Source organism: Macaca nemestrina, chromosome 10 (genome assembly GCF_043159975.1).
Source record: "Macaca nemestrina isolate mMacNem1 chromosome 10, mMacNem.hap1, whole genome shotgun sequence".
Classification (NCBI taxonomy): domain Eukaryota; kingdom Metazoa; phylum Chordata; class Mammalia; order Primates; family Cercopithecidae; genus Macaca; species Macaca nemestrina.
The window spans coordinates 64603478-64623992 of NC_092134.1; the positions used below are offsets into that span (position 1 = coordinate 64603478).

Consider the following 20515-nt stretch of genomic DNA (forward strand, 5'->3'; position numbering starts at 1 on the left):
AGAATCACTTGAACCCAGGGGGTGGAGGTTGCAATGAGCTGAGATCACGCCATTTCACTCTAGCCTGGGCGACAGAGCAAAACTCCATCTCAAAAAAAAAAAAAAAAAAAGTCTACCATTAGTGGACACCTTTAGTCTTCCAACAAGATACTTCCACCTCCCACCTTGTAGTTAAAAAATGCTTAACTTTGGGCTGGGTGCGGTGGCTCATGCCTGTAATCCCAGCACTTTGGGAGGCAGAGCAGATCACGAGGTCAGGAGTTCGAGACCAGCCTGCCCAATATAGTGAAACCCTGACTCTATTAAGAATACAAAAATTAGCTGAGCGTCGTGGCAGGCGCCTGAATTTCCAGCTACTCGGGAGGCTGAGGCAGGAGAACTGCTTGAACCCAGGAGGCAGAGGTTGCAGTGAGCTGAGATTGCCCGACTACACTCCAGCCTGGGCAACAGAATGAGACTTCGTCCCCAAAAAAAAAAAAAAGCAAGCTTAACTTTGAAGAGATTTGGTCTTCTCATACACCTCCTATAAAAAGAAACAAAATAAATGTGAGAAAAGGTAGAAAAGGCCTTTGTCATAGGGAGCAATTTTTTCTAAAACTGTTTTTCAGCAAGACCCTCTCTCTTAAAAAAAGAGTTGTTACAATTCTGACACCATATCAACTTTTAAAGACCACTGTTTTCTTAGAATGTTTCTTTTTTTCCATTTATTGCACAAACAATAATTTGGGGGGGACTTTAAAAAATCATAATCAGGCCAGGCACAGTGGCTCAATGCCTGTAATCCCAGCACTTTGGGAGGCCGAGGCGGGTGGACCACATGAAGTCAGGAGTTCAAGATCAGCCTGGCCAACATGGCGAAACCCCATCTCTACTAAAAATGACAAAATTAGCTGAAATATCACAGCTACTTGGGAGGCTAAAGCAGGAGAATCGCTTGAACCCAGGAGGCGGAGGTTGCAGTGAGCCAATATTATGCCATTGCACTCCAGCCTGGGCAACAGAGCGAGACTCTGTCTCAAAAAAACAAACAAAAAAAATCACAATCAGTAAAATTAATGTTTAATGAACATAGTGTTATTTATTTTCTATTTTTTTAGAGACAAGTCTCCCTCTGTCTCCCAAGCAGAGCGTAGTGGTGCAATCATGGCTCATTGTAACATGGGACTCCTGGGTTCAAGTGATCCTCCCACCTCAGTCTCTCAAGTAGCTAGGACTATGGGTGCATGCCACCACAATTTTTTGGATGCAGGGCGTCATTATGTTGCCCAGGCTGACCTCAAACTACTGGCCTCAAGTGATCCTCCCTCCTTGGCATCCCAAAGTGTTGAGATTACAGGTGTGAGTCACCAAGTCTGGCCCAGGATGTTACTTTAAAATTGTCTTTTCATCTTCTAAATCAATAAGAACTTCATAGTTGCTTTCAATGCCAATCAACATCCTTTACTACTGTATACACAATGTATTTATTTGACATTTGAAAGGAGATACAAAAGGATGTTACAACCTGCTATGGCAAGAAGTTACAAAGGAACATATTGGTATGAACAGAATACCTCAGAGTTGAGTGTATAAAAAAGGCTTAATTCACCAGATGCAGTGGCTCACACCTGTAATCTCAGCATTTTGGGAGGTCAACATAGGAGGATTGCTTGAGCCCAGGAGTTCAAGACCAGCCTGGGAAACATAGCGAGACTCTGTCTCTAAAAAAAATACATATATATATGCATTAGCCAGGCGTGGTAACAACAGGCCTGTGTTCCCAGTTACTCAGGAGGCTGCAGTGAATCATGTTTGTGCCACTGTACTCCGGCCTGGGCGATAGAATGAGACCCTGTCTCAGCAAAAAACAAACAAAAAACTTCAAGGTGGGAGTAGGGGTTAATTCAAGGCTACCTAAGCTGGATTTGGGGTGATTATGGTCAAAAATGGATGCAAACAGAATATTAAACTGCCATTCATTAAAAGTGCTTACTACCTGCCAGACCCCGTACTAGGCTCTATATATTTACTGTCTCTAAGGTCACTCGGTAAGTAAATACCAGATCTGTGACTTTTAACTTCCCACTACAATAAGCTTATGAACTTCGCTGAAGCAAAAATGGTTTGAGAAGTGAAAATCAAGCACCTGTTTCATGGTGTTCTAAAAGTCTAAAATAATCCAGTAGAACATCAGAGATAAAATCCAAAAAGCAAGGTTTCCCCCCAATATTTAAATCAGGAAAGCAACATGATGATATCTGTAAACTATAACTGAACCAAAAATAGGACCAAACGTAGTGAAATCCATTTGGGGAGATATTACTGTGATCTTGAAAGAAGGCCTCCTTAATACAGGACAGCGGGCTGGGGAGGTGTGAACCAAAAATAGACATATGCAAAAGCTCTAAAATTTAACCCTGAGAAATAAATGAAATTCACCTAGAACATAATGGTAATGGAATACATTTAAAAGGTGAAATTTTGGGCTTGCCGTGGTGGCTCACGCCTATAATCTCAGGACTTTGGGAAGCCAAGATGGGCAGACCACATGACCCCAGGAGTTTGAGAGCAGCCTAGGCAACATGGTGAAACTGTCTCTACAAAAAATACAAAAATTAGGCCGGGTGCGGTGGCTCACACCTGTAATCCCAGTACTTTGGGAGGCCGAGGCGGACAGATCATGAGGTCAGGAGTTTGAGACCAGCCTGGCCAACATGCTGAAACCCCATCTCTACTAAAAATACAAAAAAAAAATTAGTTGGGTGTGGTGGTGGGCACCTGTAATTCCAGCTACTCAGGAGGCTGAGGCAGAATTGCTTGAACCTGGGCGGTGGAGGTTGCAATGAGCCGAGATTGCGCCACTGCACTCCAGTCTGGGTGAAAGAGCAAGACTCTGTCTCAGGACCGGTGGCGGCGGGCAGGAGGTGATTAGCTGGACCTGGTGTCTTGCAGCTATGGTCCCAGCTACTTGGAAGGCTGAGGTGGGAGGACTGAGCCCAGGAGGTGGAGGCTATAGTGAGTCATGTTTGCAGCACTGCATTCCAGCCTGGGTGACAGAGCAAGACCCCGTCTCAAAACAAAACAAACAAAAGGTGAAATTTTGGAATTAGGAAAGATGCTATTTTTATAAATTGGCTTTAAGTTGTTGGCTGGACATTTAAGTTGTAGCATTCTGAAGGCAGTAGAGATGTGGGACTGTAGGATTGAAACAGGTGAGAGGAAAATGCCTATCGATTTTTTAAAAGTCTTTAAAGGAGAGCTTTAAAGGAAAGCAATACGAATTGAAGTATGTTTCAGGACACTCCTCTCCTAAAGACAATCAATTATGGTTTTTATTCAAAATACTATTACTCTAACGTTAAATATTTGAGTATAGCGATCATTTCAGATGCATTATGAATAAGTTAACTGAACACGCCTCCCATCTGCTTGCTTTACGGTTGTTTTATTTTATGTTGCCTTTCATTAGCTCATTTTATAATCTGTTACTTCTGAACACCTTCCACGTGCTGGTGCTTTCAGATATCTATCTCAAAGTATTATTTGTAAATGTCAAAAATTCCCTATTATATATAATTGAAAGCTGGCTACATGGTAGACAATATGATCACAAACTTTTAAACAACTTAAGCTGAAGGAATACTTTTTTGTAAGTATCAAATCAAAATGTAATTCAGCATCCAACCATAAAGTGCAACTACAAACTTTTCACAATGCCATTCACAACTTGTGGTTACCATCATAAGCCTGCAGACCTACACATTAATTATCTTTAAAACCCTTATTAGGCTAGGCACGGTGGTTCACGCCTGTAATCCCAACACTTTGGGGGGCCAAGGTGGGCAGATCACTTTAGGTCAGGAGTTCGAGACCAGCCCGGCAACATAGTGAAACTTCATCTGTTAGAAATACAAAAATTAGTGGGGTCCTGTAACCCCAGCTACTTGGGAGGCTGAAGCAGAACCACGTGAATCCAGCCAGGAGGCGGAGGTTGCAGTGAGCCAAGATTGCACAACTGTACTCCAGCCTGGGCCACAGAGCTAGACTCCGTCTCAAAAAATAAATAAATAAAATTAAAATAAAACCCTTACTAAGGATTTAAAAAAACCTTAATTACATGATGCCAAAAGCTAGTCCCCATCTGGCTTAGGGGCCCACAAGCTCCTGCTTTAAAGTCAGTTTTGTTTTTCTGATGTACTTACATTTGTGCATCACAATCAAGAGGTTCCCAGCTTGGTGGAACTTTCAAAGATGAGGCAGAAAAGTAAACAGGCAATTACAATCTGACTTTTCATGCTGACAAGTGGCACAGTGGCTAGCCCAAATTCCCCTCCCTGACCCAGCTACCTCCCTTATAGACCATTCACGATCACTTAGACCAGGCTGCCACGAGACCTAAGTGAAGACAGGGAGAACACAGCATTTCTTACTCCTACTAACTTGCAACATCATTCTCTCAAGTTGCTCTCACTAGAGGCTCCCAATTGCTTCAAGCTGCCCAGTGATATTTGTATTTCTAAAGTTGGCAGGCATGGCCATTCCAGAAAAAGAAACATTTGGACTTGTGCCTTTTGTTACCCAAATATATGATATTCAAACAATTTCTATTTTAACTCATTAAAAATTTAAGATCAAATAATCACATTCTTGAAACAATTCTTAATCACTTAATTTATTTTCAACACGTGTACTATAAAGAACCTAAGAAATGAGATAATTTTAATAACCTATAAACATGTTGATTCCATTTGCAGATTTAAATTTTGTATAAATAGCAGTCATTGCATACATATATCAAGTGTACTTTGTTTATAATCACATTTATGCTACAATACTCCTCAGAAAAAGAAAGGTTCTACTTGGTTCTGGGCTTCAGTATTACGAACTCCAAATAATGCTTTGAGGACCTCCAAAGGTAAAGTACTAATCCCTTTGGCCATTTATTGAGAGACAGAGAGAGAGAGAGAGAGAGAGAGAGAGAGATTTTTTTTGAAGCAACAATGTTCCATTAGTAAAGCTGCTGTGCAAAATTACCCCAGTCCTATTCTAAGCTTACAGTTCAATTGATGTTATTGTCCTCACCTAAGTATATACAATTCACATACGAGAGAAAAACACTAAATCAAGATGGTTATTTTCACTATTTTATTTAAGATTCATATCTAAATATAAATTAAGAAGCTAATCCACAGTTTGAGAGATACTTTTTACATTAGAAATGTTTTTTAAAATGTTAAACTGATACGTAATTGTAAATATTTATGGTGTATGACTTTCACATACAATGTGTATCAATCAAATCAGTGCAATTAGCATACCCATCAGCTCAAACCTTTATCATTTATTTGTAGCAAGAACATTCAATACATTAACTACAGTCACCCTACTGTGTCTCTCTCTCTCTCTCAATAAATGGCCAAAGGGATTAGTATTTTTACCTTTGGAGGTCCTCAAAGCGTTATTTGGAGTTGATAATACTTCAGCTAGAATGTATTCCTCATTTAACTTTGTACCCATTAAAAGTGGTTTTGTGTGCAAATAACAGATGTTCTACCCATATATGTATTCCAAAATTATTGTGTGGCCTTTAAAAAAAAAAAAAAACACACATACAACAAATTGTAAAAGGCACCGAGATAACATCTGCTTCCAAATCAGTGCTAGGCTCGAAAAATAAAGCTTGTTCTACCAGGAATCACAAGTTAGAACTGAGTATTTGTGCAAGCAGAAAGTACATAGTATCAGTCATTTCAGGCAAATGTTATTTGGCTCTCATCCCCAGCTATCTGTCAGAACAATTAAAAGAGGTCGAAACAGTCCAGCATAACTAGGCTTCATTATATAAGGCCATTTTGTTCTAAGATGCTAATAAACCAAAATAAGAAATAATAAAAAGATATTATTTGAGCTATTTTCATACAAACTGTTGGCTCCTTATATCCTCCCTTCTATAATAAAGGGCATATTTTACTGCAAAGAAAATTTTACTTTATATATATCACTAGCCACAAATTTTTGAATGTCATTACATAAATGTTGCCTAGTACCATTAACCAAATAGTGTAACTATTTTATGTCCACGTTTCACTTCTGTATTTACAAACATATCTATCAGTAAAGGGTTAACAATGAGATGCAATCAAACATCCATATTATCTGACATTCTGTAGACAGCAATGTAGATGATTTTTTAATCACCTTTCATTTGAGTGACCTTATATAAAAAATAAGTCAATAATTTAGAGGTTCTAAGTCTCCAAAGGAGATTTTCACAAATGTAAATATAGAAATGGTTATAGACAATGAGATTTTTTAAGAAACCTCTGCCATGTCTGCATCCTGTTGTAACTGCTGTATCATCTTTTCTTCCAGCTGCTTTCCTTTGCCTGCAAGAGGGGTCAAGATGAGTTTTGTCTAATTTCTTTGATGTCCTGAACTTTCTGTAGTCCTTTATTTTTCTTCAATTTGTTCATTATACATTTAGCTTGGCATTTAATCTTTTCAACTGTCTTCATTGCATCAGTAGTTTTATTCCATAGCTCTTGCTGGTGTATGACAGGCTCGTTTCTGTATTTTTCAAATTCAAAAGAATTATCCACTGTAAGCTCATTATTAATAGTTGCTTTACAGAATGCTTGAGTCCACCTAACCTTTTGAGGATTGCACTTCTTTTAAAGTGTTTATGCCATTTGTATTTACACACTCTGAACACCTTGCAACTGCTGCAGATGAACATCGTAATGTGGTCAGGGTAGATGGGGCCCAAAGAAACCAACACTTCTCAGTACACATGCTGAGCTGGGATGGGCCTCCACCGAGCAAACACAGAGCTTGAGAGGAAGTCAAGAGGTATCTTGGATTCCACATTCTGACCCTGTCATTCTTGAAGGAAAATGATGCATCATTTCTGAATAATTCGGAAAGAACTTTCCAGTTAGTTTTTAAATAACAATTCTGTTTATCAAATTTCTGAATTAACTTTTCTGAATTCACGGGTTTCTAAAACTGGCCTTAAGCAGAAGGCTGAAACCTAGTCTGGGAACTATGTAACCCAGGCCAAGAAGTTGCTTTAAAGTGTCTTAGAGTTGTTTTTCAACTTAGGGGGAAACAACAGATTCCATTAAATCCCAAAAAGGATTTTTTTGGGTGAAAAAGGGCCTGATGCACTAAGTTAGACTCAGGATGCTTTAACAAGTTTTATCTTATGGGTAAATGGTGGCTATTTTCACAGATAACATCAATACTCCCATCCCTTACTACGGTTTATACAAAAGAGGCTGGAAAATAAGTACATTTTTACAGCTGGGTGTGGTGGCTCACGACTGTAATCTTACTTAGCACTTTGGGAGGCTGACACAGGAGGATCTCTTGAGCCCAGGAGTTCGAGATCAGCCTGGGCAACATAGGGAGACTCTGTCTCTATTGTTAAATCAAGAAAACCTAAAAAACATTTTCACTTACATAGCACCAAATATAAGAGCCTTTTTTGTTTTTGTTTTTGTTTTTTTAAACCTAGAAAGAGTATTTTGGAGAAAGAAACTAAGGATCAGAAGGTTTAAGAGTATCAAAAATCTGGGGCCAGGTGCAGTGCCTCACACCTGTAATCCCAGCATTTTGGGAGGCTGAGGTGGGTAGATCACTTGAGTTTAGGGGTTCAAGATCAGCCTGGCCAACATGGTGAAACCTCATCTTTACGAAAAATACAAACAAATCAGCTGCTATGGTGACACATGTAATCCAGTTACTTGGGAGGCCGAGGCAGAATAGCTTGAACCCAGAAGGCGGAGGTTGCAGTGAGCCGATTTCACTCCACTGCATTCTAGCATGGGTGACAGAGCAAGACTCCGTCTGAAAAAGAAAAAAAAAAAAAAAGAGCGTCTAAAATTTAAATACTAACTCTTGGCTGGACATGGTGGCTCACATGAGGTCTGGAGTTCGTGACCAGCCTGGCCAACATGGCAAAACCCTGTCTCTACTAAAAATACAAAAATTAGCTGGCCGTGGTGGTGCATGCCTGTAATCCCAGCTGCTCCAGAGGCTGAGGCAGGAGAACGGCTTGAACCCGGGAAGCAGAGACTGCAAGATCATGACATTGCACTCCAGCCTGGGTAACAGACTCATCTCAAAAAAAAAAAAAAAAAAAAACCTAAATCTTTCACACATTTTCTCTTTACATCAAAGGTACTAAATCAATTACATTTAGGCCGGGCGCGGTGGCTCATGCCTGTAATCACAGCACTTCGGGAGGCTGAGGTGGGCAGATCATGAGGTCAGGTGATCGAGACCATCCTGGCTAACACGGCGAAACCCTGTCTCTTACAATAAAAGTACAAAAAATTAGCCGGGCGTGGTGGCGGGTGCCTGTAGTCCAAGCCACTCCGGAGACTGAGGCAGGAGAATGGTGTGAACCTGGGAGGCGGAGCTTGCAGTGAGTCGAGATTGCGCCACTGCACTCCAGCCTGGGCGACACAGCGAGAATCCATCTCAAAAAAAAATTAATAAGTTACATTTAAATGCCATATACATATATTTAAAAAAAAAAAAAAAGACACTTCTCATTTAAGACAGAATAGAAATTATTTAAAATTAGGGGTTGGGGTAAAGGATGAGCTACATATTCAACGCAAATTATAGTAAGTATTCACTATTCTGCTACCAAAGTAGGTCAATTATACCAAAGAGAAGACATCTATGTGGACTGAAGCATTTTCTCACTTTGATATATGTAAATAATTTTCATGTTGTCTAAATTCTTAGGGTTAGTTAGAAATATATAATTCTCTTACAGACAGGTCAACTAGGGGAAATAAGTTAGCACAATCATTTGAATTGGTTGTCTACACACTGGGCAGGGCTTATTCCTTTTCTTTAGCTTCTTTGCACATGTAAAGCAGGCCATAAGATGTCCTGTTTTGCCATGGACAATGCAACCATTTTTAGGTCGACCCTGACAAATCACACAAGGTTCAATGGCATTAAGGGGCAAACTAGATTCCACACTTTCTTCTTTGTCTTGTGTTTCTTCCCTTTCAAACTCTTTCACGTCTTCTTGGCTGCTATAAATAATGCTACTAGAAGTTGATGGCTGAGAATAGTCCTCACTTTCTTGTGATTGTGAGGCTTGTGTGATTTTATCATCATTTTCCTCAACACACGACTCTTTGGAATCATTCACTATAGTTTTTTTACAATCAGGAACATCAAAGCCCTCTTCAGCTTGTGTTGAGTTTTCCAGTTTGGCTTTCTCAGAGATTTCCCCTTTATCTTTCCCTTTATCTTCAGGAAGCCAATTCTCACGAAGGGCCCAACATCTGTTGCAATGTGATGGAAGAGGGGGATTCATTTCATTGCATGAAGTGCATTTCCAATAGTCCTTCAATGAAATAAGACAGAGTCAGTTGCTGTAACCCTTTAACTACTAGTCACAGGAATGCTAGCAACTTTGCTATGTCTAAGGTAAAATATATCATACAACTCAGTATTCAGTGTTTCATGTTTTATATAAAATAGTCACCGTGAACAGCATGAGGACTATAGCTAGTTATATATTGGTATACTGGAAATTTACTAAAAGAGTAGATTTTAGGTATTTTTACCACGCACACAAGAAAGGTTAACTATTCAAGATAATGGATTACATTAATTTGCTTGACTGTAGTGATCATTTCACTATTTACAAGTGTGTCAAACATCATATGTCTCAATTATACACAAAACAGATTTTTAAAAGGTCAATATGTAACAGTCTCTCCTGAAGTAGAGTAAGTACACCCATTTTTTTCACTCATACCATCCTGAAAACTTCTAAACTAAAAATGTATTAACTGTGATGTGATATTAATCATGTACCTATAAAGTTCTCTGTTTCAGGACACAAATGCAGTTGCTTCCTTTAGTTGAAGCAAGTCTATGGGATCTTTTACTCTGTCATGCAGCCTATATCCACGCCCACCCTAGACGCTATTCCAAGAGTCCATCCAACCAATCTAGATGAAACCTGCCTCCTAGAGAAAGACTTCCCAATCCACCAGTGACTAGAAGTACCTTAGAAGTGCTCTAAAACCATGGCTTAACTGAGTATTCCCTAACCCTATCCACAAGAGAAATGCTAAAACATTTTTCACAGCAAGCATTGCCGCTAAAACCTATCATCCTTGGTCAATAACCATAATATATGCCCTTTACTTGTCTATCCTTTCCTGTGTTCTCATCTCTGTAACTGCTCAATGCTTCTTCCTTTTCCCAACGTTTCAGCCCGCAAACCTTTCCACCGTGCGATTTGGATAACAAACTCTCCCACATCCCCAGCCTTTTTACATAACCTATCTTTTTGCCTTAGCTGAAGCATGGTTCTTGCCTGAGGACATTTAACAAGTGAAAACTGGTAAGAGGTCTTTCCACAACCATTTTGAGATTGCTTCACAAATGACCTTAAGACAGGGGCAATAAAAATAGATTATTCATTCTTCTTTTTTCAAGTTATACAAGGGGGTTTTTCACAGGTCATAAAACCAAAGAAAAAGGTCTTGCAATATGGAGTAAAAGTACATCAAAAAGTCCAATAAATTGCAAGATCAATATCTAAAATAATTTGAGTCTTTGAGTCTTAAAATAAATTTAAAAAATTAAAAGTATCTAAAATATTTTACTCAACATCAAATGATTCAACTAGTTATTTAAATTATTTTCTAATACACTAAAAACTTTGGAAACTCTTGAATTTTCATCCTTTTTTGCATTTGAATACTTAGTAACTGTTTATAACTCAGAAAAAATGGAATTTATTTCCTATTTAAATATAATGAAGGCAATATTAAGAACAAAAACTAAAGCACAATAGTTTTAAAAACACCTATAATACCCCAGGAAGTCAGTGAAGTATGCATGAGATGTAAACATTTAAGCCTTAATTTCTTTAATGGCAAATCCTACCACATTTTATAATACAAATCAATAATAAAAATGTTTACATTTGACTGGGTGTGATGGCTCACACCTGTAATCCTGGCACTTTGGGAGACTGAGGCAGGTGGACCACTTGAGCCCAGGAGTTCGAGACCAACCTGGGCAACATGGTGACATCTCTACAAAAAATACAAAAATTAGCTGGGTGTGATGGCATGCAACTGTAGTCTCAAGCTACTCAGGAGGCTGAGGTGGGAGGATCACTTGAGCCTGGGAGGTGGGGGCTGCAGTGAGCCATGATCGTGTCACTGCACTCCAGCCGGGATGACAGGGCGGGACCCTATCTCAATCGAAAAAAAAAAATAGTTTACATTTGACAAGGTTGGCAAAATGTTGGTAATAGTTAAAGCTGGGTGATGAGTATACTGGAGATACGTTGACATTTTCCAAAATAACATCAAAAAGTGCAAATTCAGCTGGGCACAGTGGCTCATGCCTGTAATCCCAGCACTTTGGGAGGCCAAGGTGGGCAGATCACTTGAGGTCAGGAGTTCATGACCAGCCTGGCCAACATGGTGAAACCCCATCTCTACTAAAAACAAAAAAATTAATGGGGTATGGTAGTGCATGCCTGTAATCCCAGCTACTCGGGAGACTGAGGCATGAGAATCGCTTGAACCTGGGAGGTGAAGGCTGCAGTGCACTGAGATTGCACCACTGCACTCCAGCCTGGGAGAAGGGTAAGACCTTGTTTTTTTTTAAAAAAAAAAAAAAAAAAAAAGTTCAATTCCAGCACCTAAAAATAAAAATTATAGCTACATGTCTCATCACAACAAATAAAAGAAAAATGCTTTATTCAGACTTTACAAAAACATTTTAACTTTATAAAAATCAGCTCATTTCAGAAAGTAGGCTAGACATATTTTCCTAATCTTGACCTTAATGAAATTTTTTTTATTTCTTAAAAAAGTAGATATATACTTACAGCTAAGGAAATTTCAGGATCTTCTTCAAATGAATCTGTATCACTCTCCCCTGCCTGATACACAGTAACTCGATATACCTAATAAAACACATTCGTTAGCATCAATTCATCACCCTTTTTCCTTCAATCAGAAGGCTTCCTAGTAATAAGTCCTAAACAAGCATCATGTACTACAATATATGAGAAAGTCTTAGACAATTTCAAATAGAGTGAGTGAGTGTAAAGGGGGGAAAAATGCAGGAGAGAGAAATCCTTACCTACAATGGTAAAAGTCAATACAAAGGATGTTTCGGATGAATAAAACAAAACATTCAGCTAAGTGGTTTTACTTTATAAATAAATAATATGGATATATTAAATAATAGGGAAATAGCTAGAAATGTTAAAGGCAGTCACTTCTGGGAGACAGATCTCTGAGGGTACTATTTGACTTTAACTGTATGCATGTTTTACTTTTATAACAAGTAAGTTAATATTAAAACAGTAATTGAATTATATTTTTTAAAAGTGAACAGACCATTATAATAAGCATGTTCATTGAGGTCTATTGATTTCTTGGCATTAGTAGTAATATAATAATATAAATCAGATGATAAAAAACTATGAAATCCTCAAGTCCACAAACCAATGTGTTAGTCTGAACAAATCAAGAGGTAAAGATTTCAAGTGAAATCTGAATTTATTATTATTCCAATCTCAAAGTCAATGAACATGGAAAATATTTAATAATTTTCCAATATAATTAGAGGGGAAAAAAAATACTACCTCATCATCTTCATCTGAGAGTTCTTGTGCTTCTTCACTAAGGCTATAATCTTCTGAGTCGAGAGATTCAACTTCAAATTCTACACTAAACTGATCTGAAACTGAATCCTGATCCAACCAATCACCTGAATGTTCACTTACACCAGCATCAAGATCCTAAAACAAGAAAAAAATATATAACTTAATAAACATCAGCTCTTGACCTCTGTAACAGTTTCCTAACTCATCCCTGTGCCTCTGCTGCTGCTAGTGGGGTGTAACACTTGGGGGATGGGCCTGCTACTCCGATCCGGGACGTCCCGAGGGAAATCGGTGGTGGGAGGACTGGCCCCCCCACCCCAGTCATCCTGGAGCTGGTTGCCACGCACATTTCCTCCTCAGATCCATGCTGCACACTTAAACTAGATTAAGATTTCAAGGTTATTACTATGTTATTTTCCCTGTTCAAAACCCCACTGCATAAAGGAAAAATGCCAAAGTCTCTTGGCATTGAAAGTACATACAGTGTGACTGTATTAACATCTTTGTCTGTCTTCAACTAGACACCCTTTCTCCCTTACTAAATATGGACAATCCTGCCAGATCTAGATTGCTTCCTCAACTAATCTTGGCATTTCAACTTCCACACTTTCCCCCTCTAACTAGAATAATTTCAGTTTCAAAATCCTATTCATCCTTCTTTGACTAAGCCTTTGTCAATACCGTAACTGAAAAGGCTCTTCCACCTTTAATTATCCTTACTACTTGTATAATAATGAATTATATAGTCTCACAAATAAATTATGGAAAACATAACTTTGCAGGCATGATTCTCATCTGAAATATATCCACTTTGGGCTAAGACCTGTCTTTACTCAACTTTATATGTCCAAATTGGTAGAATACAAGTAACAAGACACAACACTTATAATACTTATGGGTTTTTTTTCTTAGAAAAATGTCTCTTGAGTCATAGATACTTACGTTTTTTAATAAACTTTGAGATTTTCTTTTAAAGAGCCTTTAGAAAATTAAAAAAGAAAATCTGTAGCTGCTCACCTGATTCCTCATTTCAAGACTTCAATAAATTGTGTACGAACCTAATAAGACCTTCAGGCCAATAACATTTGCTGTTAGTGGCTAAGGGTAGGAGCATATATTAAGCAGAAGGCTACAAGTGGAAAAAGTCTAGCAGTCAGGATATGACTTATTCTACACTTGCCACTAAGTAGCTAATTTAACCTTAGACACACCACTTAACTTATTTTATCTATTTATTTATTTTGAGACGGAATCTTGCTCTGTTGCCCAGACTGGAGTGCAGTGGCCTGATCTCGGCTCACTGCAACCTCCACCTCCCAAGTTCAAGCGATTCTCCTGCCTCAGTCTACCAAGTAGCTGGGACTACAGGCGTGTGTCACCATGCCTGGCTAATTCTTGTATTTTTAGTAGAGGTGGGGCTTCACCATGTTGGTCAGGCTGGTCTTGAATTCCTGACCTCAAGCAATTCAACCGCTTCGGCCTCCCAAAGTGTTAGGATTACAGGTGTGAGCCACCGTGCCTGGCCCTTTTTTTTGCTCTATCGCCCAAGCTGAAATGCAGTGGCATGATCTCGGCTCATTGCAACCTCCGCCTCCCAGGTTCAAGCTATTCTCCTGCCTCAGCCTCCCAAGTAGCTGGGATTACAGGCATCCACTACCACAACTGGCTACTTTTTATATTTTTAGTAGAGACAGGGTTTCACCATGTTGGCTGGGCTGCTCGAACTCCTGATCTCTAAGTGATCCAACACCTTGGCCTCCCAAAGTGCTGGGATTACACCCGTGAGCCACCGCGCCCAGCCCATATCATTTAACTTCTAAAGGCTGTAGCTACTTCATCTAGAAAAGGAGCTTAGATTAAATGATATCCATATCTGCATCAGTTCTAAAAACGGAAACAAAGTATATTATTTTTAGGCCTCTGATGTCAAAAGACTTTTTTAAAAGAGTAGTGTTAAGAAGGAGAGTAAAAGCAACATTCATCAAGTTGCAGCTCTAATTCCTAACGGGGCTCTACTACCAATCAGATTAGAATCACAAGTCAAGTTAGGACACAATTAACACTCTAACAAAGCAACCCCACAAACCAAATACTTCAACTAACTAAAGTGCACTAATTTTAGAATAAGGGGGTAAATTACAAGAAACATTAAGTCTCAGAAAACATACTCTATGGTAGGGGGTGTGCAAACTGTGGCCCATCACCCATCTACTTTTATAAATAAAGTTTTATTGAACACAGCCATGCCTATTTGTTGACTTGTTGTCTATGGTTGCTCCTGCATTACAAGAGTGGAGCTGAGTAGCTGTGACAGAAACCACGGCCCTGCAGAGCCCAAATAATTAACTATCTGGCTCTTTACAGAAAGTTTGCCAATTCCTGTCCTAGGATACTATTAAAAAAAATGCAATATTGGGAGTGGTTTTTAAAAGTTTTGGCTAATGTTCATAAAAGAATGCCCCAGAAACTATTAAATTCTCTCTATATATATTTTTTAAATATTTATATAAAAATATATATTTAAAATATGTTTTTATATAATTATATATTTTATATAATTATATAAATATAAATTTATATGTAAATTTAACATATAAATATGTATTATTTAAACATATATATATATATATATATATATTTTTTTTTTTTTGAGACAGAGTCTCGCTCTGTCGCCCAGGCTGGAGTACACTGGCATGATCTCGGCTCACTGCAATCTCCGCCTCCCAGTTCACACCATTCTCCCACCTCAGCCTCCCCAGTAGCTGGAACTACAGGTGCCCGCCACCACGCTCGGCTAATTTTTTGTATTTTTAGTAGAGACAGGGTTTCACTGTGTTAGTCAGGATGGTCTCGATCTCCTGACCTTGTGATCCGCCTGTCTCAGCCTCCCAAGGTGCTGGGATTACAGGTGTGAGCCACCACACCAGGCCTAAATACTATATATTTTAAAAGCATCAGGCTGCGGGTGGTGGCTCATGCCTGTAATACCAATACTCTGGGAGCCAAAGCAGGAGAATCACATAAGCCCAGTGGTTTGAGACCAGCCTGGGCAACAGGCCGAGACCTCATCTCTGAAAAAAAAGAGTAAAAAAAATTAGTCAGGTGTGGTGCTACACACCTGTAGTCCCAGCTAACTCTCAAGGCTGAGGAGGAAGGATCGCTTGAACCCAGGAGGTTGAGGTTGTAGTAAGCCATGATCATGCCACTGTACTCCAGCCTGGGCAATGGAGTGAGAGACTATCTCAAAAATTTAAAAAAAAAAAAAAGTTTTTAAAGCATCAGATAGGCTTGCTCTGCAAAGATCTTAGATTTTTGCAGTCAGAAATACCTAGAATTGTTTGAATTCCAATTGCGACAGTTGTAGGAACCTTAAACAAGTTATTTAAAACCCCAGTCTTGGCTAAAAATGGAATCTAAGGCTGCAAAAATGACAGAAGATCATAATATAAACTGTGTGGTGTACAGTCTAGAACACAGTCTTAGTTTCCCACAATTTACTAAACCCCAAAGAAAAGATGGGAGAGGAGGCCGGGCGCGGTGGCTCAAGCCTGTAATCCCAGCACTTTGGGAGGCCGAGACGGGCGGATCACGAGGTCAGGAGATCGAGACCATCCTGGCTAACACAGTGAAACTCCGTCTCTACTAAATATACAAAAACTTAGCCGGGCGAGGTGGCAGGCGCCTGTAGTCCCAGCTACTCGGGAGGCTGAGGCAGGAGAATGGCGTGAACCCGGGAGGCGGAGCTTGCAGTGAGCTGAGATCCGGCCACTGCACTCCAGCCTGGGTGACAGAGCAAGACTCCGTCTCAAAAAAAAAAAAAAAAAAAAAAAAAAAGAAAAGATGGGAGAGGAATGCACTTACCTTTAACTCCCTTCACAAACTGGTGAATGATGACACCCAGTGATGACTATAACATTCTCAAATGAGGGAAATTAAAATGCAGAAGAGAAAAAAAAACGGGCCCTACCAAAAGCTTTCACAACTAGGGACTTAACCTGAAAAACGAGATTTTGTTGTTGTTGTTGTTTAAGATGGAGTTTCGCTCTTGTTGCCCTTGCAATGGTGTGATCTCAGCTCACTGCAACCTCCACCTCCTGGGTTCAAGCGATTCTCCTGTCTCAGTCTCCCGAGCAGCTAGGATTACAGGTGCCCGCCACTACACCCAGCTAATTTTTGGTATTTTTGGTAGAGATGGGGTTTCACCATGTTGGCCAGGCTGATCTTGAACTCCTGACCTCAAGTGATCCACCCGCCTGGACCTCCCAAAGTGCTGGGATTACAAGCATGAGCCACTGTGCCCAGCTGAGATTTTTTAATAGATAGGGTTTTTTAAGAGAATGCAGGACAGGACTAACAAAAAGAAAAAAAGAAATACCCCTCTACTGCACACTTTGATAATGTGGTGGGAGTTACTAAGAAATTATTTTAGGCAAATAGAAAGGGAAAGTGGTCCTTGGAAGGTTTTTCGTAGCTCCAGAAACATTTCTTGTCTAGCATAAAACCCTGGCTCTTAAAGGCCGGCAACCTTTAAGATGCAAATGCAAGAGGGTCCACCCAACATGGCAATTCCCACTGTCATCATCTTGCCCTTGCCCCAACAGGTACCTAACAGCATGGCCGCCCCCACATAACCCCACGTGTGTAAAATGTCATGGCACGCTGCATTTGCAGTATTAAAGGACTAGAGTGGGAGGGCTAGTTTTCTCGAGGGCTAAATGACATGCCTGGTTAAACCAACCCTCTGAGCCCTATGCAAATAAGACACCACTCCCTCCAGCCATCACATAAAACCAGCTAGTATGTGAGGTCTCCTCTTTCAGCTTTAGAGCACCCCCACCCCGGCTCTGTAAGGGGGAGCTTCTTCCTTCTGCCTTCTCCCTTCTTGCCTATTAAACTCTCTGCTCCTTAAAACCACTCCACGTGTGTCCATGTCGTTTTACCTAACTCAACTCAAAACAAAAAATCTGATGTTCCTCTACTCCTCAAAGCCGTATCAGTAACAAGGCAGTGTCCCAGGCACAAAGCAAGAACAAGGACTCCATTCAGCTAGAATTCTGATATAACTTTAACAAAAACTATACATTTAATGGGGGTCCGGGTGTTGTGGCTCAACGTCTGTAATCCCAGCACCTTGGGAGGCCAAGGCAGGCACATCACTTGAGGTCAGGAGTTCAAAACCAGCCTGGCCAACATAGTGAAACCCTGTCTCTACTAAAAATACAAAAATTAGCTGGGTGTGGTGGTGGAAGCCTGTAATCCCAGCTACCCAGGAGGCTGAGACATGAGAATTGCTTGAACCTGGGAGGCGGAGGTTTCAGTGAGCCAAGATTGCACCACTGCACTCCAGCCTGGGCAATAGAGACTCAATTTCAATAAATAAATAAATAAATAAATAGGATATGATAATCCTCTTTTTAACCAACTTGTAGGTTGTGTACTCATCAAGTTTTAATTGGATTCAATTTTATCACACATATTTCCTCTCAAGCACCTGTTTTTTCACTGGATTTATTAAATTTCTTCATTTTTGTCATTAATGATCTATCTCCCCATGAAGACAAGAATCATATCTACCTTGACTACTACTGTATCTGCAGTGCCATCTCAAATGTATGGAATCTGGTATAAACTTAAATTATCTACGAATGAAGAACCTGCTCTCAGACCGAGCAAGAGCTCATTATGCCATCTAGTGGTCTACATGAGTAACAGCTCCATTAAGTACAGTAATTCTAGAGGGCAGGTATGTGTTCAAACAATCACTACTTTGGAAGAGAAAAATAAAAATACAGGAATTAACAAGAACAGGTAAAAGACTAGGATTACTACCACAATTGGTTCCATCTCCTACATCTTCTAGAGAACTATACAAGGATTACAAGGATTACTAATATCCAGAATAATGACCATCAACACTGCCATATTACCAAAAACTATATCCAATCCTTTGATTTCCCTGGACCACATTGGAAGAATTGTCTTGGGCTACACGTAAAATACACTAACAATAGCTGATGAGCAGGGAAAAAATTGTAAAAAAAACAAAAATAAAAAAAAAATCTCATAATATTTCAAGAAAGTTTATGAATTTGTGTTAGGCCACATTCAAAGCCATCTTGGCATATGGCCCACAGGGCATGGGTTGGACAAGCTTGTTTAAAGACATACAAAACAAAATATTCCATTTGTCAAGCATTCTTGTTAACAAAAAAAGATTTTACCAAACGTCTTTCAGTGACATCTCTTAAGAAATGCTGCTCGCTATTATTTTGGAAGTCTGTATTAATAATTAAAAAGTACTGATACTCTCCAGTCATCCATGCAATAAATCTGCATTTTTCTTTTTTCTTTTTTTTTTTTTGAGACTGAGTCTTTCTGTCACCCAGGTTGGAGTGCAGTGGCACAATCTCGACTCACTGCAACCTCCACCTCCTGAGTTCAAGTGATCCTCCTGCCTCAGCCTCTCGAGTAGCTGGGACTGCAAGCGTGTGCCACCATGCCTGGCTAATTTTTGTATTTTCAGTACAGACATGGTTTCATCTTGTTGGCCAGCTTGGTCTTGAACTCCTGACCTCAGGTGATCCACCCGCCTCAGTCTTCCAAAGTACTGCGATTACAGGCGTGAGCCACCACACCCAGCCCAGTATAAACCTGTATTTTACAGCATAAGTAAATAGAACTTACCTGATGTCTAGACCTATCTGGCAAATGTTAAGTTCAGACTATGTTGACTTTTTTGCTGATGGCTGTAATAGAAGATATTTTTACTCTAAATAGTCAAATTTGCCTTAAAATGCTAAAATATTTAACTGAACCAAATTTTGGGTTTTGTTCCTTTATTTCAAAATTCTCAAACAACTCTATGCTCCAATTTATTTGAATGTACTATTGGTGCAGTGGTCCACAAATATTCTCTAATACATACAGTGACACCGATAATTACTAATACTACTACTAATTTTACCAATACTAGTGTTACTCCACTATTTTCCACATTTCTCACAATACCTTGGGTTGAAGGCAGAGATCAATACAGTGGTTTTATTTTAAAGTAAAATTTAGCACCGTGTTTTGCATCAATCTCATAAGACACATGTACATTCGATCAGTATGCTTATTAGGACTGCCAGGACTAGAGTTTAACAGTAAGAGTCTCGCCTTACTTAAAAATGAGAACATTACCGGATTCGACGGCGTCCCTGTAGATTCACTGCTACTGCTTCTTTCACAACATATCTCCCTTATTACACACAGAGCCAGGCTTTCATCAAAGGAAAGGGAAATACTATCAGATTTGTGGCGTTTTCTTTGTCGTTCACCAGATAATTCATCTGAATTTTCTTCTGGATATGTAAGGGAAAAAAAATAAATTGCTGTACTGTGATTTAGAAAATTGAGCTGTTTTGAGTACCTATCTGTACAGAAACTTAGTTCCAATAAAATTAGCTTCAAAAGTTAACACTGTTTTATTGAATCTGTCCAACTACGAGTTACAACAGAACACTAGCTGTATATGTGTATTTGTTTGTTTGTTTATTTATTTTCTGAGACAGGGTCTTGCTCTGTCGCCCAGGCTGGAGTACAGAGGTGCAATCTCAGCTCACTGCAACCTCTGTCTCATGGACTTCAGCGATCCTCCCACCTCAACCTCAGCCTCCCAAGTAGCTGGTACCATAGGAACGCACCACCACAGCTCACTAATTTTTCTATATTTTGTATAGACAGGGTTTCACCATGTTGCCTAGGCTGAGAATACTATTTTTTTAAAGGTTTCTATTCTTCTTTCAGAACTCTATCTCCATACATCACAATTTAATCCATCTAATAAAGTTTTTATTAACCAAACAATCTAGGAATTTT

At 39.4% G+C, this 20515-nt stretch overlaps 1 protein-coding gene and 1 pseudogene across 3 annotated transcripts in view; both read right to left on the reverse strand.

Annotated features, from left to right (window-relative positions):
* Nucleotides 1-4633: 4633 nt before the first annotated feature.
* Nucleotides 4634-6846, reverse strand: LOC105473405 (probable ribosome biogenesis protein RLP24 pseudogene; annotated as a pseudogene).
* LOC105473404 (MDM2 proto-oncogene) overlaps nucleotides 4668-20515 on the reverse strand; it is a 35289-nt gene continuing 19441 nt past the window's right edge. For all 3 annotated transcript variants that reach the window (XM_011727209.2, XM_011727212.3, XM_071071460.1), the window contains 4 exons: nucleotides 19838-19998; nucleotides 12635-12790; nucleotides 11870-11947; nucleotides 4668-9352 (listed from right to left, as the gene is read on the reverse strand). In XM_011727209.2, the coding sequence (XP_011725511.1) occupies nucleotides 8777-9352; nucleotides 11870-11947; nucleotides 12635-12790; nucleotides 19838-19998 (971 nt within the window). In that variant the 3' untranslated portion in view covers nucleotides 4668-8776. The remainder of the gene's footprint in view (nucleotides 9353-11869; nucleotides 11948-12634; nucleotides 12791-19837; nucleotides 19999-20515) is intronic.